General features: G+C 42.0%; 2 protein-coding genes and 1 long non-coding RNA gene across 3 annotated transcripts; all 3 read left to right on the top strand.

Annotated features, from left to right (window-relative positions):
* The first annotated feature begins 311 nt into the window (after positions 1 to 311).
* Positions 312 to 2,316, top strand: phpt1 (phosphohistidine phosphatase 1). The gene is made up of 3 exons (XM_076758940.1): positions 312 to 662; positions 1,458 to 1,585; positions 1,789 to 2,316. Exons 1-3 carry the CDS (start codon positions 497 to 499, stop codon positions 1,879 to 1,881), a joined length of 387 nt encoding a protein of 128 aa, XP_076615055.1. The 5' UTR covers positions 312 to 496; the 3' UTR covers positions 1,882 to 2,316.
* Positions 2,317 to 3,668: 1,352 nt separating this feature from the next.
* On the top strand, positions 3,669 to 19,437 carry mamdc4 (MAM domain containing 4). The gene is given in 31 exon segments (XM_076758941.1): positions 3,669 to 4,753; positions 4,756 to 4,804; positions 4,807 to 4,869; positions 6,819 to 6,911; positions 7,032 to 7,196; positions 7,675 to 7,800; positions 8,079 to 8,312; positions 8,428 to 8,553; positions 8,861 to 9,016; positions 9,139 to 9,242; positions 9,358 to 9,513; positions 10,229 to 10,319; positions 10,417 to 10,530; positions 10,743 to 10,835; positions 10,944 to 11,081; positions 11,164 to 11,303; positions 11,873 to 11,981; positions 12,104 to 12,208; positions 12,619 to 12,753; positions 12,992 to 13,119; positions 14,062 to 14,278; positions 14,381 to 14,518; positions 14,602 to 14,729; positions 14,962 to 15,052; positions 15,857 to 16,006; positions 16,155 to 16,280; positions 16,366 to 16,490; positions 16,681 to 16,786; positions 17,029 to 17,219; positions 18,096 to 18,161; positions 18,440 to 19,437. Coding segments are annotated over 31 exon segments (3,861 nt in total). The 5' UTR covers positions 3,669 to 4,591; the 3' UTR covers positions 18,476 to 19,437.
* Positions 19,438 to 19,945: 508 nt separating this feature from the next.
* Positions 19,946 to 22,483, top strand: LOC143338273 (uncharacterized). The gene is made up of 2 exons (XR_013079234.1): positions 19,946 to 20,541; positions 21,766 to 22,483. It is a non-coding gene; the product is annotated as an uncharacterized LOC143338273 (long non-coding RNA).
* The last annotated feature ends 1,729 nt before the right edge of the window (positions 22,484 to 24,212 follow it).

Here is a 24,212-nt window from a genome sequence, read left to right as displayed (position 1 = left end):
TTTTGTAGTGTGTGATTTGTAATGTGTAATTTGTTTTGTTATTGTTGTACCTACTCAGTTATTGCACACATGAGTAATTTGAGTCGGGAAAATAAATAATATGATTTGGAACAAATTACAGAATATGGAATGAAGTGTATTTAGTATATTTGATGTATTAGCTTGTACAATGAAAATGGTCAGGGACTATGATTAAATAAGTACGGTGAGAAGAATGACAAGGGCAGGTAAAAGTAATAACTGGGGGGGATTACATTATCTCTTTTTACAGCATTTATTTTGAAAGCTGTAACCGGAAGTCCCGTTATATTGTTGCTGCATGTCGGAACAGGCACAACGGTGAAGGAAACGTAGCTCTGCCCACATTTACATCAAAATAGCAGCAGTTAACGGAGTTGTTAAGTTTTCTGTGAAAACAGACACGGCGTCTATAAAAAAAATTCAAGCACTTTGTCTGTTAGCTTGTGTGCTAGTGTGGTCGCTAAGCAGTGCGGAGATGTGCACACAGACGAAGGCTGCGGCTCTGATGGCCAACATCCCGCAGGCAGACATCGACCCATCCGGTGTGTTTAAGTACGTCCTCATCAGAGTTCACAGCAAAGAGACGAACGACGACTCAGAGATAGACATAGTCCGAGGATACGGCTGGGCTGAGTACCATGGTGAGTCAGGGGCACTAAGCTAAAACCAGAGTGCTAACATTTTGTGTCAGAGACCTCTTTGTTCAATGTAAATCGCGGATTATGCCTTTAATAACAGCACACTCTAATGGTTAGGCGTGGTAAAATATAACTTCACGCACTCGTGCTTTTAGTGTGCGATGGTCGATGCTGCCCCCTGCTGGACAACACTGAAATGCAACACTGTGTTAGGATTGGATGATAATGCGGCGTTGAATATTCACGTCACAATGAAAAGCATTTTGTTCAGTTATTTAACACAAAAGGCATCATTCACTTATGAGACAGTTAATGCATACATCACAATAAATAAATAAAGCAACTGCCTGGCTTGCCTGTCCCCAAGCCCCACCTCTGGGAATAATTAAAGACAGTTCATGAGTTTATTGATTTCCACACATAGGTTTATAAGCGAAGTAGACGGCATGATCAAACAAGTCATCACCTCGTCAGAAACGGCAGATGGAGGCAGCCTGTCTGCACAACAAGCAGCCGTTTGTGACGAAGCATTAACATATTTTATGGACAGCTGGCGGCTCAAACACGAGTGGCTTTATTCACAAGTTAACTACCAACAAATGTTGTGTTTAAGCCAAAATCGAAGCACAGCTGTTGTGCATTAAAATATAGACTTACTGATGCCAACATTTGTGATTCAAATTACTTCTCTGTCATAACCCGAGTAGTAAATTATGAATTAGAGATTAAATACCTTAGAAAGCACAGACAGACACAGTGTTACTGAATTGCTCACTTGTCCTAAACCTTTTCTTGCAGCTGATATCTATGACAAGGTTTCTGAGGAGCTGGAAAAGAGCGGCCACCTGGACTGTGAGTGTGTCGGAGGAGGGAGGATCAAACATGATTCCCAAGCCAAGAAGATCCATGTCTATGGATACTCCATGGTGAGAAAATCTGCAGAATAAAACCTGAAATCATGCAAACAATGACCGTGCATAAAGGTACAGTAAAGACATAAGTGTGAGCCAAAAGAGGCTTAAAAGGTCCCTTTGACATTATCATGACATTCACTGTTGATTATTTGAGCTGAAGTAAATGATTATTTTTGGACTTTAATGAAACACCGCTGTGGTATTTTTCTTTACAGGGATTTGGAAGAGCAAACCACGCAGTCACGACTGAGAAACTGAAGGCTCGATATCCAGAGTATGAGGTGACGTGGGACAACGAAGGATACTAAACTGAGCGACGGACTTTCCACTGGACTAACAATGCTCTTACGTATCTGTAACCCCTCATGAGACCATGAGCACGTCTTTAAAGACTTTAGACTGACATACAGCAACGACTCTGATTGGGAAAGAAGCCTTTTTTTGAGGTTATTTTATGTTGCAGTTTGAGTAAAGAATGAGCAAGCAGTGTTGTTTTTCACATTTGTACTCTATTTGGATCTAAAACAAATACATGATTATCTTAGGGAAATTTCAGTAGTGTGAAATGTCATCGAGAATTCTGAAGAAATAACTGGCTATGACAGCTTTGCACAGTGACAGAGTCACTCACTGACTTGTTTTAGAGTCACTCAGCCTCATAAATGGGATCTAATCAGTAAGAAGAGTTGTAAAGTGACCCTTAAATGCTTCAAAGTGTATGTTTCATAAATGAAATCTGCTTCTCCAGCTGTGTGCGTGCAGTACTGTGTTCCTTCTGTGACGTGAAAAGGCCTTCCATTGTTTCTTATCTTCCTATTGGCCAACCGCATGTGTGTTCCTGTCAGCCACTGGACTGTAAACCGCCCGTGAATGTTGTGGCCTATAAGATAAGACCAAATGAACCTGATGATCTAAGATTATCAGTGTGCTTAAGTGTTTTGAAATCATGATCTGTACTGCTGATGCTGCCAGTGAGAAGATAAGCTGTAGATTTGATACATCTACAGTCACGGACGAAAGTATTGGCACCCCTCTGGAAGTGTTGCTTTTCTAGCAGAAGTCGTACACTTTTGGAGGTTTTTTGATAAAATAACCAAACCAGGATCATTTCAATAACTTAACACAACCAAAACAACAATTGCTTTCCCCAAATTCAACACAAAATACCACCAAAATGCTGCAGGGAATGAAAAGTGCATGGTCAAAAGTATTGGCACCCCTTCACACCAAGTGTCTTTTGTACTGATAAAAGCACATTTCTAATTGTTAGAATCCTGTGTTAAGGTTATGGGTAGTCAGACTTCAGCTCTGGTAGCTTTCCTGACAAATATCAGTCCATTTCTAAAGGACAGTGGGCTCCATTTGACTAACATTACAGTTCAATTGATTTCTATGGATGGCATGATGTTTTCTCCAAGGATTTCCAAATATATGAATGAATCTGCCTTCCCCTTTACATGCAGCTGATTTTCAGTGCCAGAGGAAGCAAAATAGTCCCACAGTCTCACCTAGTTTTTGTCATGCTTCAGTTTAGACAGGGCGCACTTTTCAGTGTATGCTTCATTTTTCCTCGTCAATACATACTGCTGTTCCATAGGCATGAACAGAACAGAATACTGAACCATATAAATGAGTGACAGTAGGTGTGGCAGTTAATTCTATAGAGCAACGGAACAAAACTAGAACTTTTTGGGCCTCCTGACCAGTGGTTATGTCTGGAGGATGAAGACTGAAGAACACCCTGAAAGGTGCACCATGCTTGAAGTGCAGCATGCCTATGGCCAGGTGATGCTCTAGGGCTATTTTGCTCCCTCTGGTGCTGTAAGTCAGTAAAAGGCGAGGGAGAAGATTGATTTATGGATTGATTTACCCATAACACAAGATTCTAACAATTAGAGATGTGCTCTTATCAGTACAAAAGACACTTGTTGTGAAGGGGTGCCAATACTTTTCACCATGCAGTTTTCATTCCCCGCAGCATTTTGGTGGTATTTTGTGTTGAAATTTGGGGAAACCAGTTGTTGTTTTCATTGTGTGAAGTTATTGAAATGATCCTGGTTTGGTTATTTCATCAAAAAACCTCCAAAAGTGTACGACTTCTGCTAGAAAACCAACACTTCCGGAGGGGTGCCAATACTTTCGTCCATGACTGTAGATTTCATTTGCAGGTAGTGCAACAAGCTGTAAACACAGCATTGACTTATAAAGTTAATCTGGTTGATGTGTCACCAGCAGGCACAGTGAAATGTTAACAATCATTCATTCATTAGGTAGCTTTAAGTCCAGTATTCACTCCTGTTTGTCCAGCAGTGGGGTTTTTTGTTTGTTTGTTCGGAGAAATAGCTCGAATGCTATAAATGACAGTTTCTTACAATATGATTTCTGCGTGTGTCAAATACTGACGATGCAGCTGTAAATTGAGCCGGCTGAGGAGCGTGGGTGGGTGCATATTGTCCCTTCTGGAGCAACGCTTGCAGTTTGTATGTAGTTCTAGTCTTTGCACTAAGCTCGTCACATATTCTGCCTCTTTACTGATCAAAGGGATGACACTGATCATACTGATGCTGTTGTTTAAATGGGGTTTAAGCCTCATATACAGAGGCTTATGTGGCTATAAGCATTTCTGGCTGTTTTGATGCTTCCTTGTAGGTGGAATGAACCACAGAAGTGGTCGACTGACATTTTCACTGTCATAAAAGCAAATATTAGCACTAATACAGTCCATTGGGCTGATTATGAAGGAGCTTTAAGTTATTATATATTTGTAAAATGGCACAAAGAGCTGATTTAGCTTAATTCCCATTTGTTGGTATGAAGACCTTGATGCTATAATGTGAGAACACTCCAAAGTCTAAATGACGTTTTTGCACATTTATTGTTTTTCACAATCTGCCAACTTGGCATAAATGCTTCATGACCATCAAGAAATCTGTGAGCTGAACTAAGTTCCCTAAAGCAAGGCACTTAACCACCAACAGCTCTTATGATACAAAGTCCATGAACTCATAATTGCTCTGCATGTCTGCCAACTGTTTCGACTTGGGTTGTTGTGCAATGCATGGATGTGCATGCTGCCATTTAGAGGAAATTGTTTTATGGGAGTTTGTTGCAGTTGCATGCTGGGAGAACTTAAAGTCCAGGTGTTATCGCTTAGAAATGGAGAAGAGGTCGGCGTCCGCTGGCAAAGGCTGCCCAGATTGTCTTCAGACCTTCAGACTGAGCAGGTGGAGGAAGAAAAAAGAAGATGCTACAGTTGAGGAGCTCAGCCCTCATTCTGCTGTTGATTCTGCAGTTTGGTAAGAGCTCATTCAGCCAGACTCCATTCAAATAGTGAGCGTTTTTAGAAACATTTTAATGTGGTATTAATGCTGCTGCTAGCCAGACTAAAGTTGTGGTGTTGTGTAACTCATAGAAGTATGAAGCAGAACAGATAGTGCTGAGACGTTTGTAACAAGCTGTAGAAGTTTGACATAAAGTCTTAATGTCCACTAAAGAGCTTTTTCCAGAACTTTTAACTACTGACAAAAAATTCCTAATGAAACTATGATGATAAATAAATGTATGGCTAAATAAATGCTTCTGGTTTCAGGATTTTAAAATGGAATGCAAACCTTTATGCTCAGAAATAAAATGTACAGAGAAGCATATAAAAATTGTCGTGATTACAGTATAGATGTAAAAAAAATGCAAAGGTATTGCAAAAACAATGACGATAACTGATTAAACAGTAAATACTGCAAATAAGAAGAAGTCTTGTTTGCCTGCTAGGTCTAAAAATGACTGTCTCCATGTCTTTCAAAGCAAAATGTGCAGTTCTTTAGTAATGCTATCAGTATCATTTTCATTCACCTTTAATTTACAGTCGAAAGAAACAACTGGAGCAATTTTGAAAGATGTGTGTTAATGTCAAAACACTCAGTAAAAAGAGATCATAAAGTGTCAGACATGTTATTGCTCTGTCATGTAACTCATGACAGCATGCTGTGTGTGTGTGTGTGTGTGTGTGTGTGTGTGTGATGACTGCACGTTCCTGCTCCGTCATGTCTGATTTCCATCTGACATGTCACTGAAGCACCAAGCCTCAAGTCTTAATCAGAGACCTTTGGATGGGCTGCCAGCAGCGTGCTGATGTTAACCTGATCACTTCTCTCTGGCCTTTGAGCCTCCTGGCATTAGCTGTGCCATAAATCTTTGTCAGTGGACTTCCTACACGGTACGGAAAAGTACTGAATTTGAATTTCCAGATCTTGATAAGTATGGGGAAAAAAGAGATATAAAATATTTACTTCCAGACTACTGCCCCTATTCTGTTTTCTAAAAGATAAAATTCAGAATTTCTAAAAATGATTTGAGAGTGAGGGCCAGGAGGCTCATGACTGAACGCACCCAGGCGCCTGATAACTGTACCAAACCCAGACAGCCATTGGCTTGAAAGAAAATGTGGCAATATCTTTGAATTGAACGTATGTGTACGCAGCATCATAAATAAGTAGTGATGTGATCAACCCCTAAATTGCAAAGTTTTCTGTCCAAATTATCATAATCATCAAGTATCTTCAAATTCCGCAGCATCAACCTCTCCGAGCCGCGTGACATGACTCATCATGTAACTTGGCAGGCTAACGTTGGCTAACATTGTCCAGCACAGTGCAGATTTGTTTGGACACAGTCAACAGATAAAATAGGAGAAAAATAAACTTACCAGCTGACCAAATGTTGGCTCGTGCTCGCTGTGTCCCCACGAGGACAAATGGGCAGAACAGCATTGGCTTCAATATAGGTTCTGTGGCAAAATCTGTGAGGGCTCACCATTTCTCATTTTGCACCAAAATAGTGAAACTCAGCTTTTAAAATACAGATACGTAGCTACACCTGGCTTCTCCTCTGATACTCCTCATTTCACCGTAGCCCCACCCTTAGGTATATTAAAACACAGGCTGTTTGAATCCATGTCTCTGAGACTGCCACTGGTCCACTGCAGCTCCAAGGGGGAACTGCTCTGACATGGTGTTTGTTTATTTCCCTCATGATGTGTCTCACAGCATGTAAAAAAACACCATAAGGACCTGTTAACACGATTAAAAACCTGATATTTCTTGGAGGATTTGAAGGAATAAAGGACTTAAATTACGTTTTTTCCACTGACCAGAACAGAAAAGGAGAATCACTCACTGCATGTTTCAGTGATAGTTTTAATATTCCCTATCAGTTTTTGTTAACGTTGATATTTTATCTTCTTCCACAGTGGCTGGTTCTTGGGCTCATCAATGCTTGAGTCCTGAGGGGAGATGTGATTTTGTCTGTGACTGTTCTGACTGCAGCGATGAGGACGACTGTGGTAAGTTTAAATATGTCGTTTCATCATGCCATCAGACCCAAAGCTCTGAACTGGATGCTCTGTTCTGCGTTGTCACTTACAGTACATTAGTCAACTATTATTTTGTTTACACCTCTCAAGGCTACAGAGGAAAAGACTTTCAGTGTGACTTTGAGGATGCAGGAACGTGTGGATGGACTGACCAGTCGGTCGGTGCAGCAGGTTACAGATGGGAGAAACATCAAAGAGGGGACATGCTGCCCGACAGCGGGCCGTCCTCTGACTACACCATCGGGACAGCCACAGGTATAGTTTCACACACCGTCACTTATTCCTTTTAATTTTGTTGCTGTAAACGCCACAGGTATCTTTAAAAGCATCAGGCATCTTTCAATACAGTACAAGACTGTACTGTGAGCAGCAAATAGGACGACTGAAGCCTGGTGGTCAGGCTGAAAAGCTCTGTAGAGATGAAGAGTTGGGGATCATTCTGTGGGCTTGTCTCCTCACCTTTCACATTACAGGCGATCATTGGAGCCATTAGTGCAACTTCAAAAATCAGAATGTCAAATTTCCTGAAAAAAATGTCATATGGCTCTTCAGTAATAATGAGAAGATGCTTTGGATGAAACTAGCTCTGAATTGCCACCCACATCTCCACTTTGCTCACTCATTCAAATATGAATTGAAACTAAGATAATCAGGCTGGGATAAAACAGTACCCTGCACGAAACTGCATTCTTAACAACCTGAAATAAAACATGTCATATTTCCTGTCACATAGGTTCGTTTATGGCAGTGAGTGCAGTGAAGACAGAGTCTCTCAATACTGCAGTTTTAATCTCTCCAGAGATGAAAATGGCTTCACCAACCTGCCGCCTTCGTCTCCGATATTTCCTGTGGGACTCAGGTAACGACCGTTGATGACTACAGGTCGTACAGTCAAACTCAAACACCATGTTAAAGACAGGATTTCATCTTATTTTGTGCTAATTTCACTGGCAGTGTTTGTATATGTTGTATGTATATTTGCTTTCATGAATCCCTGTCAGGAATTTATATTTGATTATTGTTTCTCATAACTAATTTGGAAACTAATTTGGATTTTTATTGTTGTGAACACTGTGATTATATTTAATTTCCCCTGCAGCTGCCATACTAATTAACCACTTGTATCGTTACCTGTAGGTCGCACAGGTCTGGGCTCCACGCCTCTGTGGGCGTCCATCCTTCACCAGGACTCTCGAGAGGCCATAGTGTGGCGTCCTGAGGCCACCAGTGTCCGTGGCTGGAGGGAGGCTAACATCTTTCTGGGCCAGATTACCCCCGGCTTCCGAATCCGTCTTCACTCGCAGCGCACCAAGGGCCAAAGTGGAGACGTGGCGCTAGACCACCTGGAGTTTCTGGACTGTGCTGTGCCCTGTGAGTCCCTCAAAATATCCTGCTGATGTGCAGCCTATCATTCATTTAAAATGTCAAAGCCATGATGAGCATAATCCTGATAGATTCTTTCGTTGTTCTCTCATTACGTCATCAGTGCCACTCCCTGGTAAAGAGTGTCCAGTAGACATGATAGAGTGCAATCGTGAGGGCTGTGTGGAGCAGTGGCAGGTCTGTGACGGCACCGACGACTGCGGCGACCGCACTGATGAGGAGAACTGTGGTGAGAAATCATGTGAATTGCACTAAATATGATGACAGAGCAAGACATACTGTGCAGAAGGGATGAGAGATGCAATTCAGCCAATGAAAGAAGACATTTGACTGACTTCACTGCACCACAAAGGAAACCCCCATTGTAGTTTGGTGGAGGCAGAAGTTTAAAACCGCAAAAACCAAAAGTATCTGCATAGCTCAATCCGTCATAGCTCAAGTTGTGGGAAAATATGGGTTTTTAGCAAATCCACTTCTGTCTTCATACAACTCTGTCTCCCCTGCGCTGTCTGTAATGCAGTGTATTGTGTCTCCAGAAGGGTTCATGGGCTGTGACTTTGAGGATGGCCTGTGTGGCTGGGACCTGACCTCCATGTCCAGCCTGAAATGGGTCAGGACCAATCAGAAGGACATCTCTGTCACGGATCATCTGAAAGGACCAGGCAGGGATCATTCCAACAACAGCGCGACAGGTATCATGCGGTGATCAGAGCATCCTTCACTGTTGTTCTCTGTTATTGTCCGTGTGGTCAGTGTTACTCTTGTGACTCAAAGTGTGACCTAAAACATTTCATTGCTATTATTCTTATTGCAGGTCACTTCCTTTATGTCACTGTCCCTGATGGTGGTCTCACAGATGACTGGGCTGCTTTCCAAAGTCCCCTCCTTGAACCCACCAATAGTTCACATCCTTGCAAGGTGGAAAAAAAATTTGAAAAAAGGAAATAACAATGCAATACTAACGTTTCATTGTGCATTTTTAAAGATATTTCTAACGATAATTTGACGTGTTTTCTGTATCTTTCCGCTTAAGATGGTGATGTACACTCACCAGTTTGGGCCGAGGGCCGGTGGTCTGTCGGTGCTGGTGGCAGATCGTACCATCTATCCGGTGTGGGAGAGGCCCGGAGCTCTAGGTGACCTTTGGGTGAAAGCAGAGGTGGAGATTGTCACCAACTCCACTTTCCAAGTGAGTGCTTCACCCGAGGCTGTATTTATAATAATGATGGTAGCTGTAGCCTAAACAGAGATACTGATACTGAAGATTCATAGATAAAGGTTGTTACTATCTGAGGGTTTAATCTCATATGGATATAGGTTCATTTTTTAAATAAAGAGAAAATTGATGTTGCAGGCAACAATGAGCATAAGCAATGAGCCATGGTGACAAAAATCAGCTCCATCCATGTTTTTATGCACATTTTCACTTTGCACATTAAAAAGCCTGAATGGAAATGCCGTAAATGCAAAATATCTGTTTTTACAAGAAGCCAAACGTCCACTGAAGCTTTAACTCCGTCACTAAAAATAGCAGCATGCAAAAACATCAGATCTGCATGGAGAGATGATCCGACTGTCATGTTCATCAAATGAATACATGAAGCAAACGTCATCTCGTCGTCTCGCTGCACCGTCTTCATCTGCGATGGTTGAACGGCAGCAGGCTGAAGCTTTAGCGCCACCAACTGCTGTTTGTAGGGATCTGTTTCCAACATGAAAGATGTACTTTTAAAAGAGAGGACGAGGATTGACTTCAGTCCTTGAATGACAAAATCCTGACCACTGCACACATCAGTTTGCTTTCATTTTTAGATATCTGTTATATTAGGATTATATCTTTATATTAGGACTTTTGTGTTTGCATGAAATTCTATTGCTGTCATAAAACGTTTCTTTCTTGATAGATCTTAATAGTGGCAGCAATCAGGGACTTTGCATATGGAGGTATCGCCATTGACAGCATTGTGTTGTCTCCTGAGTGCCGCTTATCATCTGGTAATCCTTTTAACCATCTTCTACAAAAAATGCTTCCACACGTGCGCAGAATGAGCGGTATGATGACTCTGCTCTTTGACATTCTCTCCTTGAACAGGTAAAAACCCCATTGCAGCTTTCCCTGAGTCTCCTGGAGAGCCGTGCACTGAACCGGACAAGATGTGTGATTTTCATGCAGACTGTGCACAAGCAGAGGATGAAGCCAAATGTGGTGAGTGTGCTTGTCTCGTTTCCTCAGTTTCACTTTCATCAACAAGTAGACAGAGGTCTTATTTCTTCCTTTAAATGAATGTGCTTGGGTCAGCCCTGACCTTCATGACCTCTGTCTCATGCACTTGGACATAACACCCAGGACTAATGCAGGTCATGCAGGTCTGATTTTTCTCATTTTGAGCGAGATGTCTCCTTGAATCCCCTCTGCAGGAGATTTCTCTTACACAAAGGGCAGCTTAGGCTGGTCTGACAGCAGCATTGGGAGTCAAGGCTGGGTGCGCTTTGAAAATGTCACAGCTAAAGGTACAAATACTTCATGTCTTGATAACACTCAACTGTTTATGTGCCGATATTCATGGATTTAAAAAATAGAAGGAATATTTGACAATTGCTTTTTTACATATTTCCTAGAGGAGTATCTGTATGTAGCCAGAGCCCCAGGCCAGCAGATGACCGAGGCCCAGACACGGACCCCCTTCCTGGGCCCCACTGGCCCAGCCTGCACCCTGAGCTTTGATTTTGCATTAAGTGGAAATCCAAGTCACATTGGTAATGAACTTAACTTTACTTTTCTAACCATTCCCCAGGACCCGGACCTTTTAACCTGACTCTGTTTATGTCTGTGCTGCAGGTGAGCTGTCCATCAGAGTGATTGACAGCTTACTGGGCGCGCAGCCTAAACTGTGGGAGTTCAGTGGGAAGACAGGGACAGGGGAGGAGGCGTGGCACCACGCTGAGTTGAATATTGGAGTCAGAAAACAACGTTTCCAGGTCAGCTGTAAATCTCATTTTTACATTTGACATTTTTTGCATTGATGATGAGATTTCAAAAATACGGTCAAACTTGTCTGAAGACATTTAGAGCTGAAGACAGTTGATATATCCCCAAAGTCTTGACCTCCTGTCCTGTCAGGAGACAACACAGTTTATCTTGTGGACATTTTTTAACTGTGACAACAAGGGGCAGTTTTTTTTCTTCCAGCAAAAAAAGATGACAGTTGGTGACGAATCAACATTTTTATGTTTGGAATTTCTGCATTGGTGATGGAAGCTGAGTCACAGAATTAAACAGGAAGTCAAACTTTGAGATCCCTGCGGGTCACCTGTTTCAGACATTTCTATCCTGCTGGGTACCAAAAACATTCTGTCTAATGTATACAGACAAAATTTAGTTGAACCAGTTTCACAAAGAGGAAATATGAGAAGTTCTGGTGATGATTGCAGCAAGAAGATAAAGACAGAAATATGTCATTTCTGGTCATATTAGAAATCTGTTTTACTTCTGTGTTGAATGTGTTGAATTAAGTCTTTTCACTCATACGGGCTCCTCTGTGTTCCAGCTGGCATTTGAAGCTCGTCGGAGGAAAATCTGTCCATGCACCAAAATCATGGTGAAAAACGTTCGCTTTGTCACCTGTCACGCTGAATATTTTCCATTTTCCCCAACAGGTAACTCTCCCAGCTATTTACAGTATACACATATAATGTTGCACCAAGCATATTTTAACGTTTTACCAAGAAATGTCTCATCCTTTGATTATTATTTGTGATTTTATTTTATTTTTTGGCAGCGCTCTCATGTAACTTTGAAGATGGACTTTGTGGATGGTATCAGGACAAAAGTGACAACTTTGACTGGGCAATGCTTGATGGGATGGACCACACTATCGGGATCGGTAAGCTCATTTAAGAACAAAAAACAGATCCACGTATACAAATATACAGTACAGGACATGAGTGTCTTTTTTAGTCGGGAGTCCTCTGTCCTCAGCCTCACTGACAGCTGACAACAAGCTTTAAATATGTCATTGGAGGATATTGTGTAATCATGCTGTTAATGCAGCACTAACAGTCATTATAAGTTACCATTGTCTGTCAGGTTCTTATTATTATTAATGATTATAATTATTTCATCCAATGAAATCACTTTATTTATGAGCTCAACTCAGTATGAAGCTCATTATTTGCATCATTCATAATCACTGTAAATCATAAAGTATTGAATACCATATAAGTGCAGTTTATAAAGTTACTGCTGTACTTAAAACGCACCTAAGTCCCCACTCGTCTCTCTGTTGATGTCCAGGCAGGAGTCTCACTGTGGACATGTGGAGTCCTTCTCTGCGCGGTGCATTCGGGCGCTTAATTTCATTCACACAGTCACCAGGTGCCACAGATTACTGCCTGTCCTTCTTTTACAAACTCTACGGGTCGAACACAGGTGAGGATGAGACTGAATGGGAAGAGTTTAGAGTGAAACAATGATAATGAAGTTTCTTTAAGCCTGTGAATATGTTTTAATTAGCAAAAACTCTCATAACTCTGCCTGTTCTAATCATTTTTCATCAGTAACTGTCTCAATGACTTACCTGATAGAAGCAGTAAATGATCAGAAAATACAATCGTGTCTTTGTCCTCTCACTCCCACTGGCCCATCCTCACCCACTGATCCTGTCCAGGTGCTCTGAATGTGAAGCTGTTGGATAACAAGGGTTATGAGAGCCTCCTCTGGACCCGCAGTGGAGCTCATGGCAACATGTGGCACGAAGTGCACTGCCCGGTACCACACCAGCTCACAAAGTTTCAGGTACGGAATAAATGCAGGTGGCCTCAAATTACTAAGCGATTTCTCAAAATGAACGCAATGTCACAGAGCTGTGTGCATCTTTCATATTAAAAAAAGGAGTGTCAGCACAGGGGAAAGTACAGAAACTGAGAACAGCTGTAGGTGTAATTATTTTTTTAGTGCTGTGTTATCTCCAGATAACAAAACAGCATTTCCTGTCTTTATGACAATAATATCAGTAATAAACTTTATTTATATTGCACCTTTCTTTACAATGTTATGAAGGGCTTTACCTTATAAAGAAAAAATAAAACCAGCTAGATGAAGTATACAGCTAGATGAAACATGTCCAAAAGCTTCCATAAAACAAAAAGTTTTAAGAGGAGATCAAGAAGTGTGCGTAACTGATCAACACATCAGCCTGTATTTGAATCTCATGAATTAATATACATCCTTTGTTATACCATTCAAACATCCACCAGTGTGTCTTTTCCAGTACCCCATGCTAATAAGAATTCTGCTTAGCTGACCACTGTATGTAAGCCTATCCCTTACAATAATTAGCCTAATAAATAAATACCCTCATATCAAATCACGAGGGAAAACATTTTTAAAACTAATGGCAAAAGTTCATAAAAACTTCTTATGGTTTGCTTCAAACTCCTAAACCCACTCCAGAGCAGTGTGTGTATGTCGTGGTCCAATCTTAGGAATCTTCTAAAGTTGTTTTGTTGTGATAAATTATCTCAAGAAAGAAAGTTAAAAGTTAAAACTAAAAATAATTGCTCCCATGGCCGTCCTTGGCTTCTGTGAAGACGATAAAGGGACAGAGGTTTAATTCTTTTCTCTTCTTTTTAGTCGTTGTCTCCTCGTCTTGAAATACATATAAGAAGATGATGCCAAAATGAATATTTCAACATTTCTTTCCGATCTTTCCCTTCCTGACCTTTGACCTACCTCCAGCTGATGTTTGAGGCGGTCCGCTCTGGTTTTGACGGACGCGTGGCCATTGACGATGTGACGTTCTTGGACCGTTCGTGCACCGTGCCCAGAATGTGTTCCTTTGAAGGCCAGCAGTGTGGCTACAGCAGTTCTGGGAGAGTTCAGTGGCTCCACCGCAACAAACACACCACCACAATAAGTGGGCCCAAAACCGACCACACCCTAGAGACTGAACTGGGTGAGAGAGAATCCCACTATAAAATAAAAACATTTTAATATGCTTAGCAGGAAACTGAGAGACAGTGAACTGTGATCTTCCTCTGTCTGATTGCTCGCTCAGGCTTCTACATGATGGCAAACACTGGAGCGGACGTCCTGCCTTCCGGTGGAACGACAGTCCTCAACTCACCTGTTCGCCAAGGAACCGCCAAGACCGAGTGCGTCAGTTTCTGGTATCACATGGGAGGAGAGAATCCTGGTGAGACGCCTTCACACACACCGAAACACACACAAATGACCCCAAAAAAAACACCATATACTGCAACTGTGTGCACTTTGCAGGTTCTCTGACATTGTATATGAAGCCAGTGAAGGGAGACAGGGTGAAGATCTTCTCTGACAGTCAGAACCAAGGAGATGTCTGGCGCTATGGCAACGGCAACATCTCTAGTGCCCTTGTGGACTGGCAGGTACGGTGTGGAGGCTGGAGAGAGCCGCTGGAACAATTAGAGGCAAAGTGGTCCCTTAGAGTACAGTTAATTATTTTATGCATAAAAAAAGAATTCATCAAAATTTGACCTCTAATTCAGATATCTCTTTAAGTGCCTTTAAAACACACAGTTTTTAAAGAAACCAGCAACCTAAGATATGGTGCTTGTCCTTTAAATCAATCTGACATGGCGCTTCATTCTTGCTCTGCAGCTGGAGTTTGAGGTGGTCGGAGCCGGAGGCAAAGATACTCACATTGCAGTTGATGACATCTACCTCTCAGCTCACCCGTGTGAAAGTCAAGGTTTGTTTCAGCCTTGGCAAACTCAAGGCAAAACACACAACAAACATTTAGACTTCCATAGCTTCATCGAAAAAATATGGTACCATTTGAGAAGCACTCACTTGTATTTGTTTTTGTTAGGTTCTAGTAACAGTGGCAACATTGCCGTTTTTTTTGGCTTATGCTGCAGCATTCCAGTTTACTTATCACAGGGAGCATCATTCGGCCTGTGAACAGTTAATATTTCTTCTGTGGCTCTGGAGGCATATTCTGAAAAAAATAAACCTGATGGTGTCGGCTTGGAAACTACAAATTTCTAACAGAAAGCCTGTGTTACTAAGCGGGTGTGTGGGCTTTGAAAGACATGTGCATTAACCAGGCAGGGAAGGTCTCACAAAACATCCTATTGAGCCGCATTATGAGAAATGCAGGATCCATTGTCTGTCCACTGAGGGCTTTTCCTATATGGGAGACTGTGTATTTTGTATATCTGAGAGCGTTGTGGAACTGCTATTGTAAATCACTGGGGTACCCAGATTTTGCTCAACCCTTCTTACCTTCCTCTCACCTTTATTTTTAACTTTACCTTGAAGAAATTCTAAATGAAATGTTTTCATGCCTTACCTCCAGTTAATTAGTTTGTTCCTCTTTATTACTCACTCTCACGTTCTTGCACAGGCTTTACTCATGTAAATACATTGTATAATCATTAATGCAATGACAAAATTAAATGCTATGCAACAGTCATCATAATCAAGGACTAAAGTAATTATCAAGAAGAGACAGGTTCTTCAGTGTCCATTTCTGTTGTGTTAAATATCTCAGGTTCTAAGTGCAGTCTGGAGAGAGGGATGTGTAGCTGGAGCAACACTCAAAACATCAAAATGGACAAACTGGACTGGGAGCTGACAAATCAGGAGGCAGAGATGCACTACTCCACCCCAGCTCAGGACCACACGCTGGGCACAGAGAAAGGTAAACCGGAGAGAGACAAGCAGAGCTGCTTTGACTGTGGATGTTGTGGCTACATACGATCATGCCAGTCACGCGTTTCTCTTCAGCACAGGATGTGCTGAAAAAATGTGCTGAAGTGCAAGATAGACTTCCCTGTCCTTTCTGCCAGGTTACTTCCTGTTCTTCCCGAGCAGCAACCGGACGGCAGCCAATGAGAACGCTCGGCTGCTGAGCCCTCACCTGCCCCCGACCAAAGGCACCTGCCTGAAATTCTGGGCCTACAAGGAATACTCATGTAAGGATCATGCAGTCTTGGTGCGTGTGATGCATTTCCTGTTTGATATTTTGTAACACAATCAACTTTTTTTATGTAACCGTAGCGGACAGCAAGCTGACGGTGTGGAGGCTGTCTGAAGGTATGCTCCATGAGCTGCTGGCGGTGACCGAACTGGGAGGACCGTGGAAACGCTTTGACGTCGACATCATATCCACTGAGGAGTACCAGGTCTGACTCTGACTATGCAGCATATAGTAGTATGGTGCATCTAATGCTGTGACTTTAACCCTGTTCTGTATGTAAACCTTTTATACTGCACAAGAAAGTACACATCAAAATTCTGCACTTGTCGTAAATGTCTCGTTTGTCACGAGACTGATGTCTGCCTCTGCCATTGTCTTGTTTTCGCTGTCAACAGATTGTGTTTGAAGGAATCAAAGGCACGTCAGGCGTTGTCGCTCTGGATGACATCGAGTACACCGTCGGAGTCAACTGCGATAAACAAGTCACAGATGTAGTGACAAGTAAGAGGCGCCAGAAGTTTTGCATGTTTTTCAGCTCATTAAATGCTAAGCGCACACTTTTATGTTTTTGCTGATCTTTGCCAATCAGCACCTCTAAAGCTCACTAATGAACTTGCAGTAAAGAAATTTGTCTGGTTCAACTGGTTCAAAGCACAAAATCAGCAGTGCAGCTGTAACCGTAATGTAATGTTCAGCATTCTCTGGTACAACTGGTAACTAAATGTTTTCCATCTCCCCTTTAGCCTCATCACAGCCGGACAACACAGGAGGGATTGCAGCGTCAATCATCGTGGTCCTGCTGTTGATCGGCACATTGATCGGCTTGCTGATTTACTACCTGCGAACCCGACAGAGAGTCAAGGCTGAGACCCATCCGTCATCATCAGCTCCCTCAGCTGGTTTCAATAATGACACATATGAAGCAAATGTTCAAGTGAGTTATAGTAGTGTAGTAGTATAGTAGTGATTCAAAACTTTGACAACACTTTTAAAAAAGCATGCAGTCAAATTTGTGCCACGAGTGTTAAAGGATATTTCTGGTTTTTAACATGTTTGTAACATATTTGTGGGTTGCATCTTTTCTACCCCACTGAAAAGTCTCTCTAAAAGAGGCACTGTCTGCAAGGGCAGCACAGTTAGCAAACAACAGCATCATATAATTAGTAAGGCTATGTTAACTGTGCAACATTAGAATTTAGGCTAGTACACTAGGCAAGGCTTGAAGCTAAACACAGAGCTAACTTAACAAGACTGCAACACAGGCGGCCCCCTGAAAAAAGAGGTAGGCAGAGCAGATAAGAAGCATTGACGTCATCAGTTTCGGGCTTCCGAGGCTTTAGCTGTGATGAAAAAATCTATAATCATCTTAAAATGTAAATGAATTAAATCCAGAGCACCCCCCAACACTTGCTGCTGTCTGTATGAGGATGTAGAGAGACTGAAGGAGTGGATGGGCTGGGTCCCCTCCTCTTGTATACAGGCTCAGTCAGTCCAGCTTCAGCCCTCTTTAAAGCATGCCATAAATATCTGAGATACATGCTGCTGGTGCATTCGACATATTTGCAGAACATGACTAAGCATGAACAATTTCGAAGATAATACTTGAGTTTGACTTGAGGGCATAGACGACATGGGTTAAAGGATGTAGGATATTTGGGGACATGATAGTTTGATAGTTTCCTAAATGGTACCATTACTCAAAGGTAAATATAGCAGCAACTATGACTAGCAAACTTAAGTGTTACTATAGCTAGCAGCAGCTTTTTTCTTCACTGTATCTGATTAATGATAATTCATGTTTTCATTTCAGAAGGACCATGTGACGGTTCCAGCCGTGCAAAACCATCCAATGGCAGCTGGCTTCAATAATGTCTCTGTGAGTATACAGCAGTTTATACTTTCCATGGCTCATGTTTTATTCAGTTTTCTATTTCATTTGGTGGGAAGACAGTATGCAGCAGAAAGTAGTCTCACAGCCATGAGCCTGAACATTCTATACTTACTTTTGTTCCTGTGGCTGATGTGCTAGAAGACAAATACCTAACATTGCTTACACATCTAGCAGAAGTAAAGCAACTGTGTGCACACTGGAGTCGTCTTTGTCCTCGTCTGTTAACTGCACTTTATTAGACTCTTCTTCTTGTGTTTCTGCAGGTCTCTGCTGATGTCAGAGAGATGGAGGTGGCGTGAGGCAGGAGGAGCGGCGGTCCGGCCACCCAAAGGTGGCTTTGTGAAGTTAAGGCGATATCACAGCAGAAGAACTGCTTGTGTCGCCCTTACATGGCACGCACACACACATGCACAAACACACACTCAAATGCACAAACCACAAGCACAGCTCTCATACTGAAACACTGTTGAAGGCCTAACAGGTGCAGCTGCCTCAGATCCGGTGGATCTCCTCCAGGGTCGCAGCTCTCTGCCTGTGAGATGGAGATGGAGATGACAGATGGTAGTCAGAAGGAGAACGTCTAACATGTCATTGATGGAAATTAGTTTAACTTCCTTTAAATCAAGACTGGGTTTAACTGATCAATGGCAAAAAGGGTTGCATGAAGATTCAGGATCTATCTTAAATGTGTAAGGAAGTTCCAACAGTTTCAGCTCCAGCACAACACTGAATCATGTTTATTAAGTTGAAGGAGAACTCAGCAGGCTGGACTCCTTTCTTTAGGGCTTAACGCAACACATTTTACACATTATGGTCAATTCACAAGTCACAAGTACTCCTCAGCCTCTGGAATATAGTGTATAATGTATTCTGTGGGTCTGAAGGGGGATTGTCAGGTTGGAGAAAATAACTCTTAACTAATAATTCCTTACCCAGTTGTCTCATTAGCTCGGACACGACATGCTTACAACAGAAAGCCTGAACTAGGGGGGTGCAGCCTGAAAGATGTGGCTTCACCAGGGGAGGAGGGTCTCGACTCCCATTAGGGACTAAAAGTCAGAATACCTCCAGCTCTCATCTGCCGCTATAGAAGTTGTGGAGTGCCCCTCTAAAGAGCAAGAAAGAAGAAAAGAATGACTTTAAACAGACAGGTGAAACTAGAAAACCTATAGAAAGGTTATAGAGGAAGTTGGCATGTCATGCAAGACTGTAGGATGGATGTATTCTTTTGAATGCGTTGGAGGGTTAACTTTGCTTTGAAAGAAGATAGAAATGAGCTCTGATGATAAATGAATTAAAGCTGAGCATTGAGTAATTGGTGTTTGTGTGCTTTTTCACTCAAAGGGTAAACTGGTCAACTGGGGAATTAAGTACATCATGAAGAGCTAAAAAAGAAAAAAAAAACATGGTTTAAGTGAAAAGGGTAAACTGGTCATTTCCTCTGAATCTTAACAAAATCACATTCTCTATAATATCTGGCTGTTTTAACCTTGAACTTTTTGACAAATCAGTTAGAATTGTCAGATATTTTCTGGTTATTCCCTCTCATATTTAAAGATTTTGTTTTTGGCTGTGGATAATACGTTGTCTTTAGCTAATCAGAATGAACATAGTGTTGATACACTGCATATACTACACTTTACTAATGTACCCGTTGATAATATGCACTGGTATAGAAAACAACAACTGACTATCCAAATAATGAATGGTGGCATGCTGAGTCAGAGGATGAATGGGAGCCTAAGCCATCACGCGCGCTCCTGATAGGTAGCTCCCTGCATGGCTCTGATGGTCAAATGCCGCGTTCATCTTTAGGAAGAGGGGATGACGACATCATGCCCTTAGCAACGGTCGCGTCTCTACGGCAACATCCTCCGGTGTCCCCTCTGCTGTTGTCACCGTGACTCTCAGCTGTTGTTAGTGAGACAGACAGAAAATCGCCGCTTCTATTCGGATGAACTGATGATTTTGGAGGCTGGTGCGTTGGCATGGGTGGAGCGCGAGCGCCCACCGCAGCAGCCGTTTATGTCGCGCGAATTGACTGCCTAAAGTTGGAGAGGACCAAGGGGCAACTTGGGCACGAGGACCTTCTCCTCCTCATCATCATCACTGATCGTCCCTCATTCTGCACCAGACCGCCGGCTCGCGCCGCCTGCAGCCCGGCGCTGATTGTTCTCATCTGGACCGTATTTATTTGCGCCACCCGGCTGTCATCCAGCGGTGCGTGCGACTGAATGGATCCCGCCGTGCTCATCTTCCTGCTGTATGTGATGATCGCGCACGAGCTGGTCTGCGGCTGGATGCAGTACCGCAGACAGAGCGCCAAGCCCCGCAAGCGAGCTGCTGGACCTCTGCTGCGCTCAAGGTGTGTGTGTGTGTGTGTGTGCGTGTGTGTGTGTGTGTGTGTGTGTGTGTGTGTGTGTGTGTGTGTGTGTACTGTGTGGTTTTAATCAAGATAGGTAGATACTGTAGAACAGGTAAATATGGAGGCACTGCCTGTTCTATTGATAAGCACTGACCCAAGGGATTAGTTGAACAAGGAAGTTGATATTGATTAATAACCAATTAATTGATATTGTTTGGGTTGATCTTACTAATTTTTTTTTACAGATACCTGTGCAAAACATATCAATCAATAGAGGTTTGTTACCCTACTTTAACACATTAACACATTAACAAAGTCAAAGCAAATCATAAAGATTAAAAGTCATAACCAAATAAAACCATAAAATGTCAGTGAGCCAAAAACTTTGTCTAAATATATAATAATATATAATTTAGATGTTAAATTAACAAAAATATGATTTATATCAGGCAATGGCGACTCACAATCTGACAAAGTCTTTGGCAGTAACACTTATGGAATACTGGAGGATTTAAAACTCCAGTCCTACATAAATTTAGTCACTTACCCTTGAAAACACCTGCTGGTTTCAGCTTCAACGGGTAAAAAGAGTTGCCTACTTTTTTTATCTGTGTCATTACATAATGAATACTTTGGGGTTTTCTGTAGTTTTAAATACTTCCTCGGCAGTCGGTGTTGGGTGAGGTTGAGGACAGGGCTATGTGCAGGCCAATCAAGTTCTTCCACATCAGGAAAGGAACAAACACAAAACTGGTGCTACGTTAGAAGTGCACTATTGTCTAAACATCTTTGTGTTGTACATTGAGTATAATTTCCCTTCATTGGAACTAAGGATCCTGAACAAAATCATGAAAAACAACCCCAGACCAACAGAACACAAAGGTATGTGTACAGGGTTGGGAAAGTGAACCTGACAGAAACATTCCCAGAATGTTCTTTGAGTTTACAAGAAATGAGATGACCTCAAAGGTTTTCATTTGATCTCTTGTTCTGATAAATAATCTCAAGATGAATCAATAAGGAAATTAAATTTGATTTGCCTCAGAGAAAATGAGAATACTCAGTGGCATTTGCTTGGAGTCAGCTTCATTGCAGGAAAAGTGGCATAATTTATTTTTCTTCTGATCAGAAGTCATGTGGTGTGTGGTGGAACTGTTCCTGTGATGTCATTAAGGTTGTGATTTCTTGCTGTTCATGTTGTAAACACCTTTGCTTCCTGCTCAGTGTCCGGGTGTGTCAGGTAGCTTGGAGAACGAGCAGCCAGACGGTCAGACCGGACAGAGGAGGGAGGGACCTGAGGAAGAGTGGACGCATTGTAAGAAAAGCCTAATGAAGACAGACGCCAGAGATGGATGGACACTTGTTGATGAATGACTTCATATACTCCATAAACTCCAAGAGACTTCTGAGCGTGAACCTGTTGTCTGCAGGACTGATCCAGTTCACCTCACCTTTCATTTTAAATGCACATTTGGGCCTTTGTTCCATTTATTACTGTGGCTGTTTCTTTAACATATGAACCATTTGACATCTTTACCAAAAACATTTTAAGTCTGACATAAAACAAGGCGCAGATGGCCAAACTGCTGAGAGCATGAGATTTTAAAAAAGGCCAAAAATGCAGCATTTTTGTTTAAAGGTATTTCAGTCTCAGGATCATCATGACTGGCTTTTACCAGAGCCTCTTTTCATCTTGTTGACCTTTGAGCTGCACCTTTCCCAAAATGTTGTTTTAAGCACAGTTTTTGTTTTGTTATACTGCTAAGACAGCTTTTTAAAGCCAGGACCATCAGCCATTCCCTTCCGTTTTTAATTGTCTAAGATGAACCATGTAATCACCATGTTTCCAGTTCGTTCAAGATCAGGGACCTATGACCTGTTTTCTCATATTGCTGTCTGTTCTCTATCAAATAAAGAGGCCATAAAAAAGAGCCAGAATCCATTCCAGCCAATCATGCTCTTAGTTGGTCTTGATGGACATGACAAATGTTAAGTTACTCTGAGCAGCCCATTAAAAATGATGTTGATGGGACAGATATATTGGTCACTACTAATTGCTGAGGAGGGGAATAACCCACATTTCCAAGCAGGGAACAGCTGTAATGAACACAGTGTCACACAGAGTAATACAAGGGAGACAAAAAGAATTTCTTTCTGAATATTGGCAAGGCCATGAGAGGCCTTTAAAGGAGCCTCACCAGACAGCAAGATTAAGAGTCTTCAGGCATGCAAGCAGCTCTGTGTAGCACTTCAGTTAGCTGGATGTTACAACACATTCTCATTAACACTAAACACACGGTACAGGAGAGGCCGATGGGAACCATCCATTTTGTAGGTGTTTGCTCATAAACCACAGAATTAGATAAACTGAACTTATGACTTGGTGAAAAAGTCACTGAACATCAAAATTCAGGAAAGACTTAGTCAAGATATTTCACTTTGAACCCATGATGTAACCTGCTGGTTACAGATGGGGTGATGTTTGATGGTCTCTACAAAATGCATTGGCAGTACATCTAATAGTTGTTGAGATATGTCAGCCTTGACCAAAGTGCTGGCCTGACCACTTGCCAGAGTACAGATGAAGGGCACCAAACTGGGTCGAGCTAACAGCCACCAGCAGAATTTGTTCCAGCCACTGAATGACAGTGAGTCATATGAACGTGGCTCCGCTGTCTTTTCAAACACCCCAAAGGCAAATTTGGGAGCAGAATCCAGCACATGTCTTCTATAGATGGAGATAGTTCAACCTTTTTTCACACTGCAATGAGGCTCAAATTCTTCTTGTGAGCTCTGGTAATAGCTCACAGTTCCAATGAAATCTGTTAATCTGTGGATTGAAGCCTCCAAAACGACACATTACAGATGTAATTTTTCAATGCTTTGAGGGGCGCAAATTAAACTCCACTCCCCTCCATTGTATTGGACACAGAAGTTTCATAGGTAGATATCTTTAAACCTCTACATAAAACCAAAACTGCTGCAGTAGATACCTCATTTGGCTAAATTTCTTTTGTTTTTTACGATTAGGGTGAACTTAGCAGTCACGATAACGGTTATGTAATATATGGGTGCAGTTTACACTGGACTGTTTCTTTTGCATTCCCAGTTATAACTGGAATGTTGCACAGCAAGTTTGTTGTTCTCTGTGATTACAAGTCAAAGAGTTGGTGTTCACAAAAGGAATTTGAATGCATTGGCACAAGATGCTGCTGATTAATTTAAATCGTAGTTACTAGAAGGAGTCAGCTGAGGGTGTTGACTGTACCCGCTGTTACCTCAAGCTCAGAGAATGTTGGGAATTTGACTATGCCACTGGCTGACTTGAGCTACGTGTTTGACTTGATTCGATGTTCAGGCTTAATTAACTTCCTCATTGATACAACACAGACTTACTGAAACACACACACACCCACATACTAGGCAAGCGGAAATAGAACTTGTGCTCATGCTCTGAGCTTCATGAAGTGGCCTGTCCGAGCTTGAGCTTTAGCTGTTGCCCTGTCATAGAACCATCGTCAGCTTCAGGAACACAAACAAAACTCAGCAATAACTTTCAGTGGAGTACAGTATATATATATATATATACTGTTTACTGCATATAGTTAATAGTCTATTATTAGAACTGTCACTGTTACTGTGATTGCATTTCTCTCTCTCTCTCTCTCTCT

The sequence above is a fragment of the Chaetodon auriga genome, chromosome 19 (assembly GCF_051107435.1).
Source record: "Chaetodon auriga isolate fChaAug3 chromosome 19, fChaAug3.hap1, whole genome shotgun sequence".
NCBI lineage: Eukaryota > Metazoa > Chordata > Actinopteri > Chaetodontiformes > Chaetodontidae > Chaetodon > Chaetodon auriga.
The sequence above is the reverse complement of the archived record's forward strand: the minus strand, read 5'-3'. Positions and strand labels throughout refer to the sequence as shown.

What these genes read in the sequence shown, in the direction of transcription:
- phpt1 (XM_076758940.1), top strand. Translation starts at nt 497, where the DNA reads ATGTGCACACAGACGAAGGCTGCGGCTCTGATGGCCAACATCCCGCAG. An exon ending in CGGCTGGGCTGAGTACCATG is followed by an intron (nt 663 to 1,457) that starts GTGAGTCAGGGG and finishes CTTTTCTTGCAG; the next exon opens with CTGATATCTATGACAAGGTT. An exon ending in ATGTCTATGGATACTCCATG is followed by an intron (nt 1,586 to 1,788) that starts GTGAGAAAATCT and finishes TTTTCTTTACAG; the next exon opens with GGATTTGGAAGAGCAAACCA.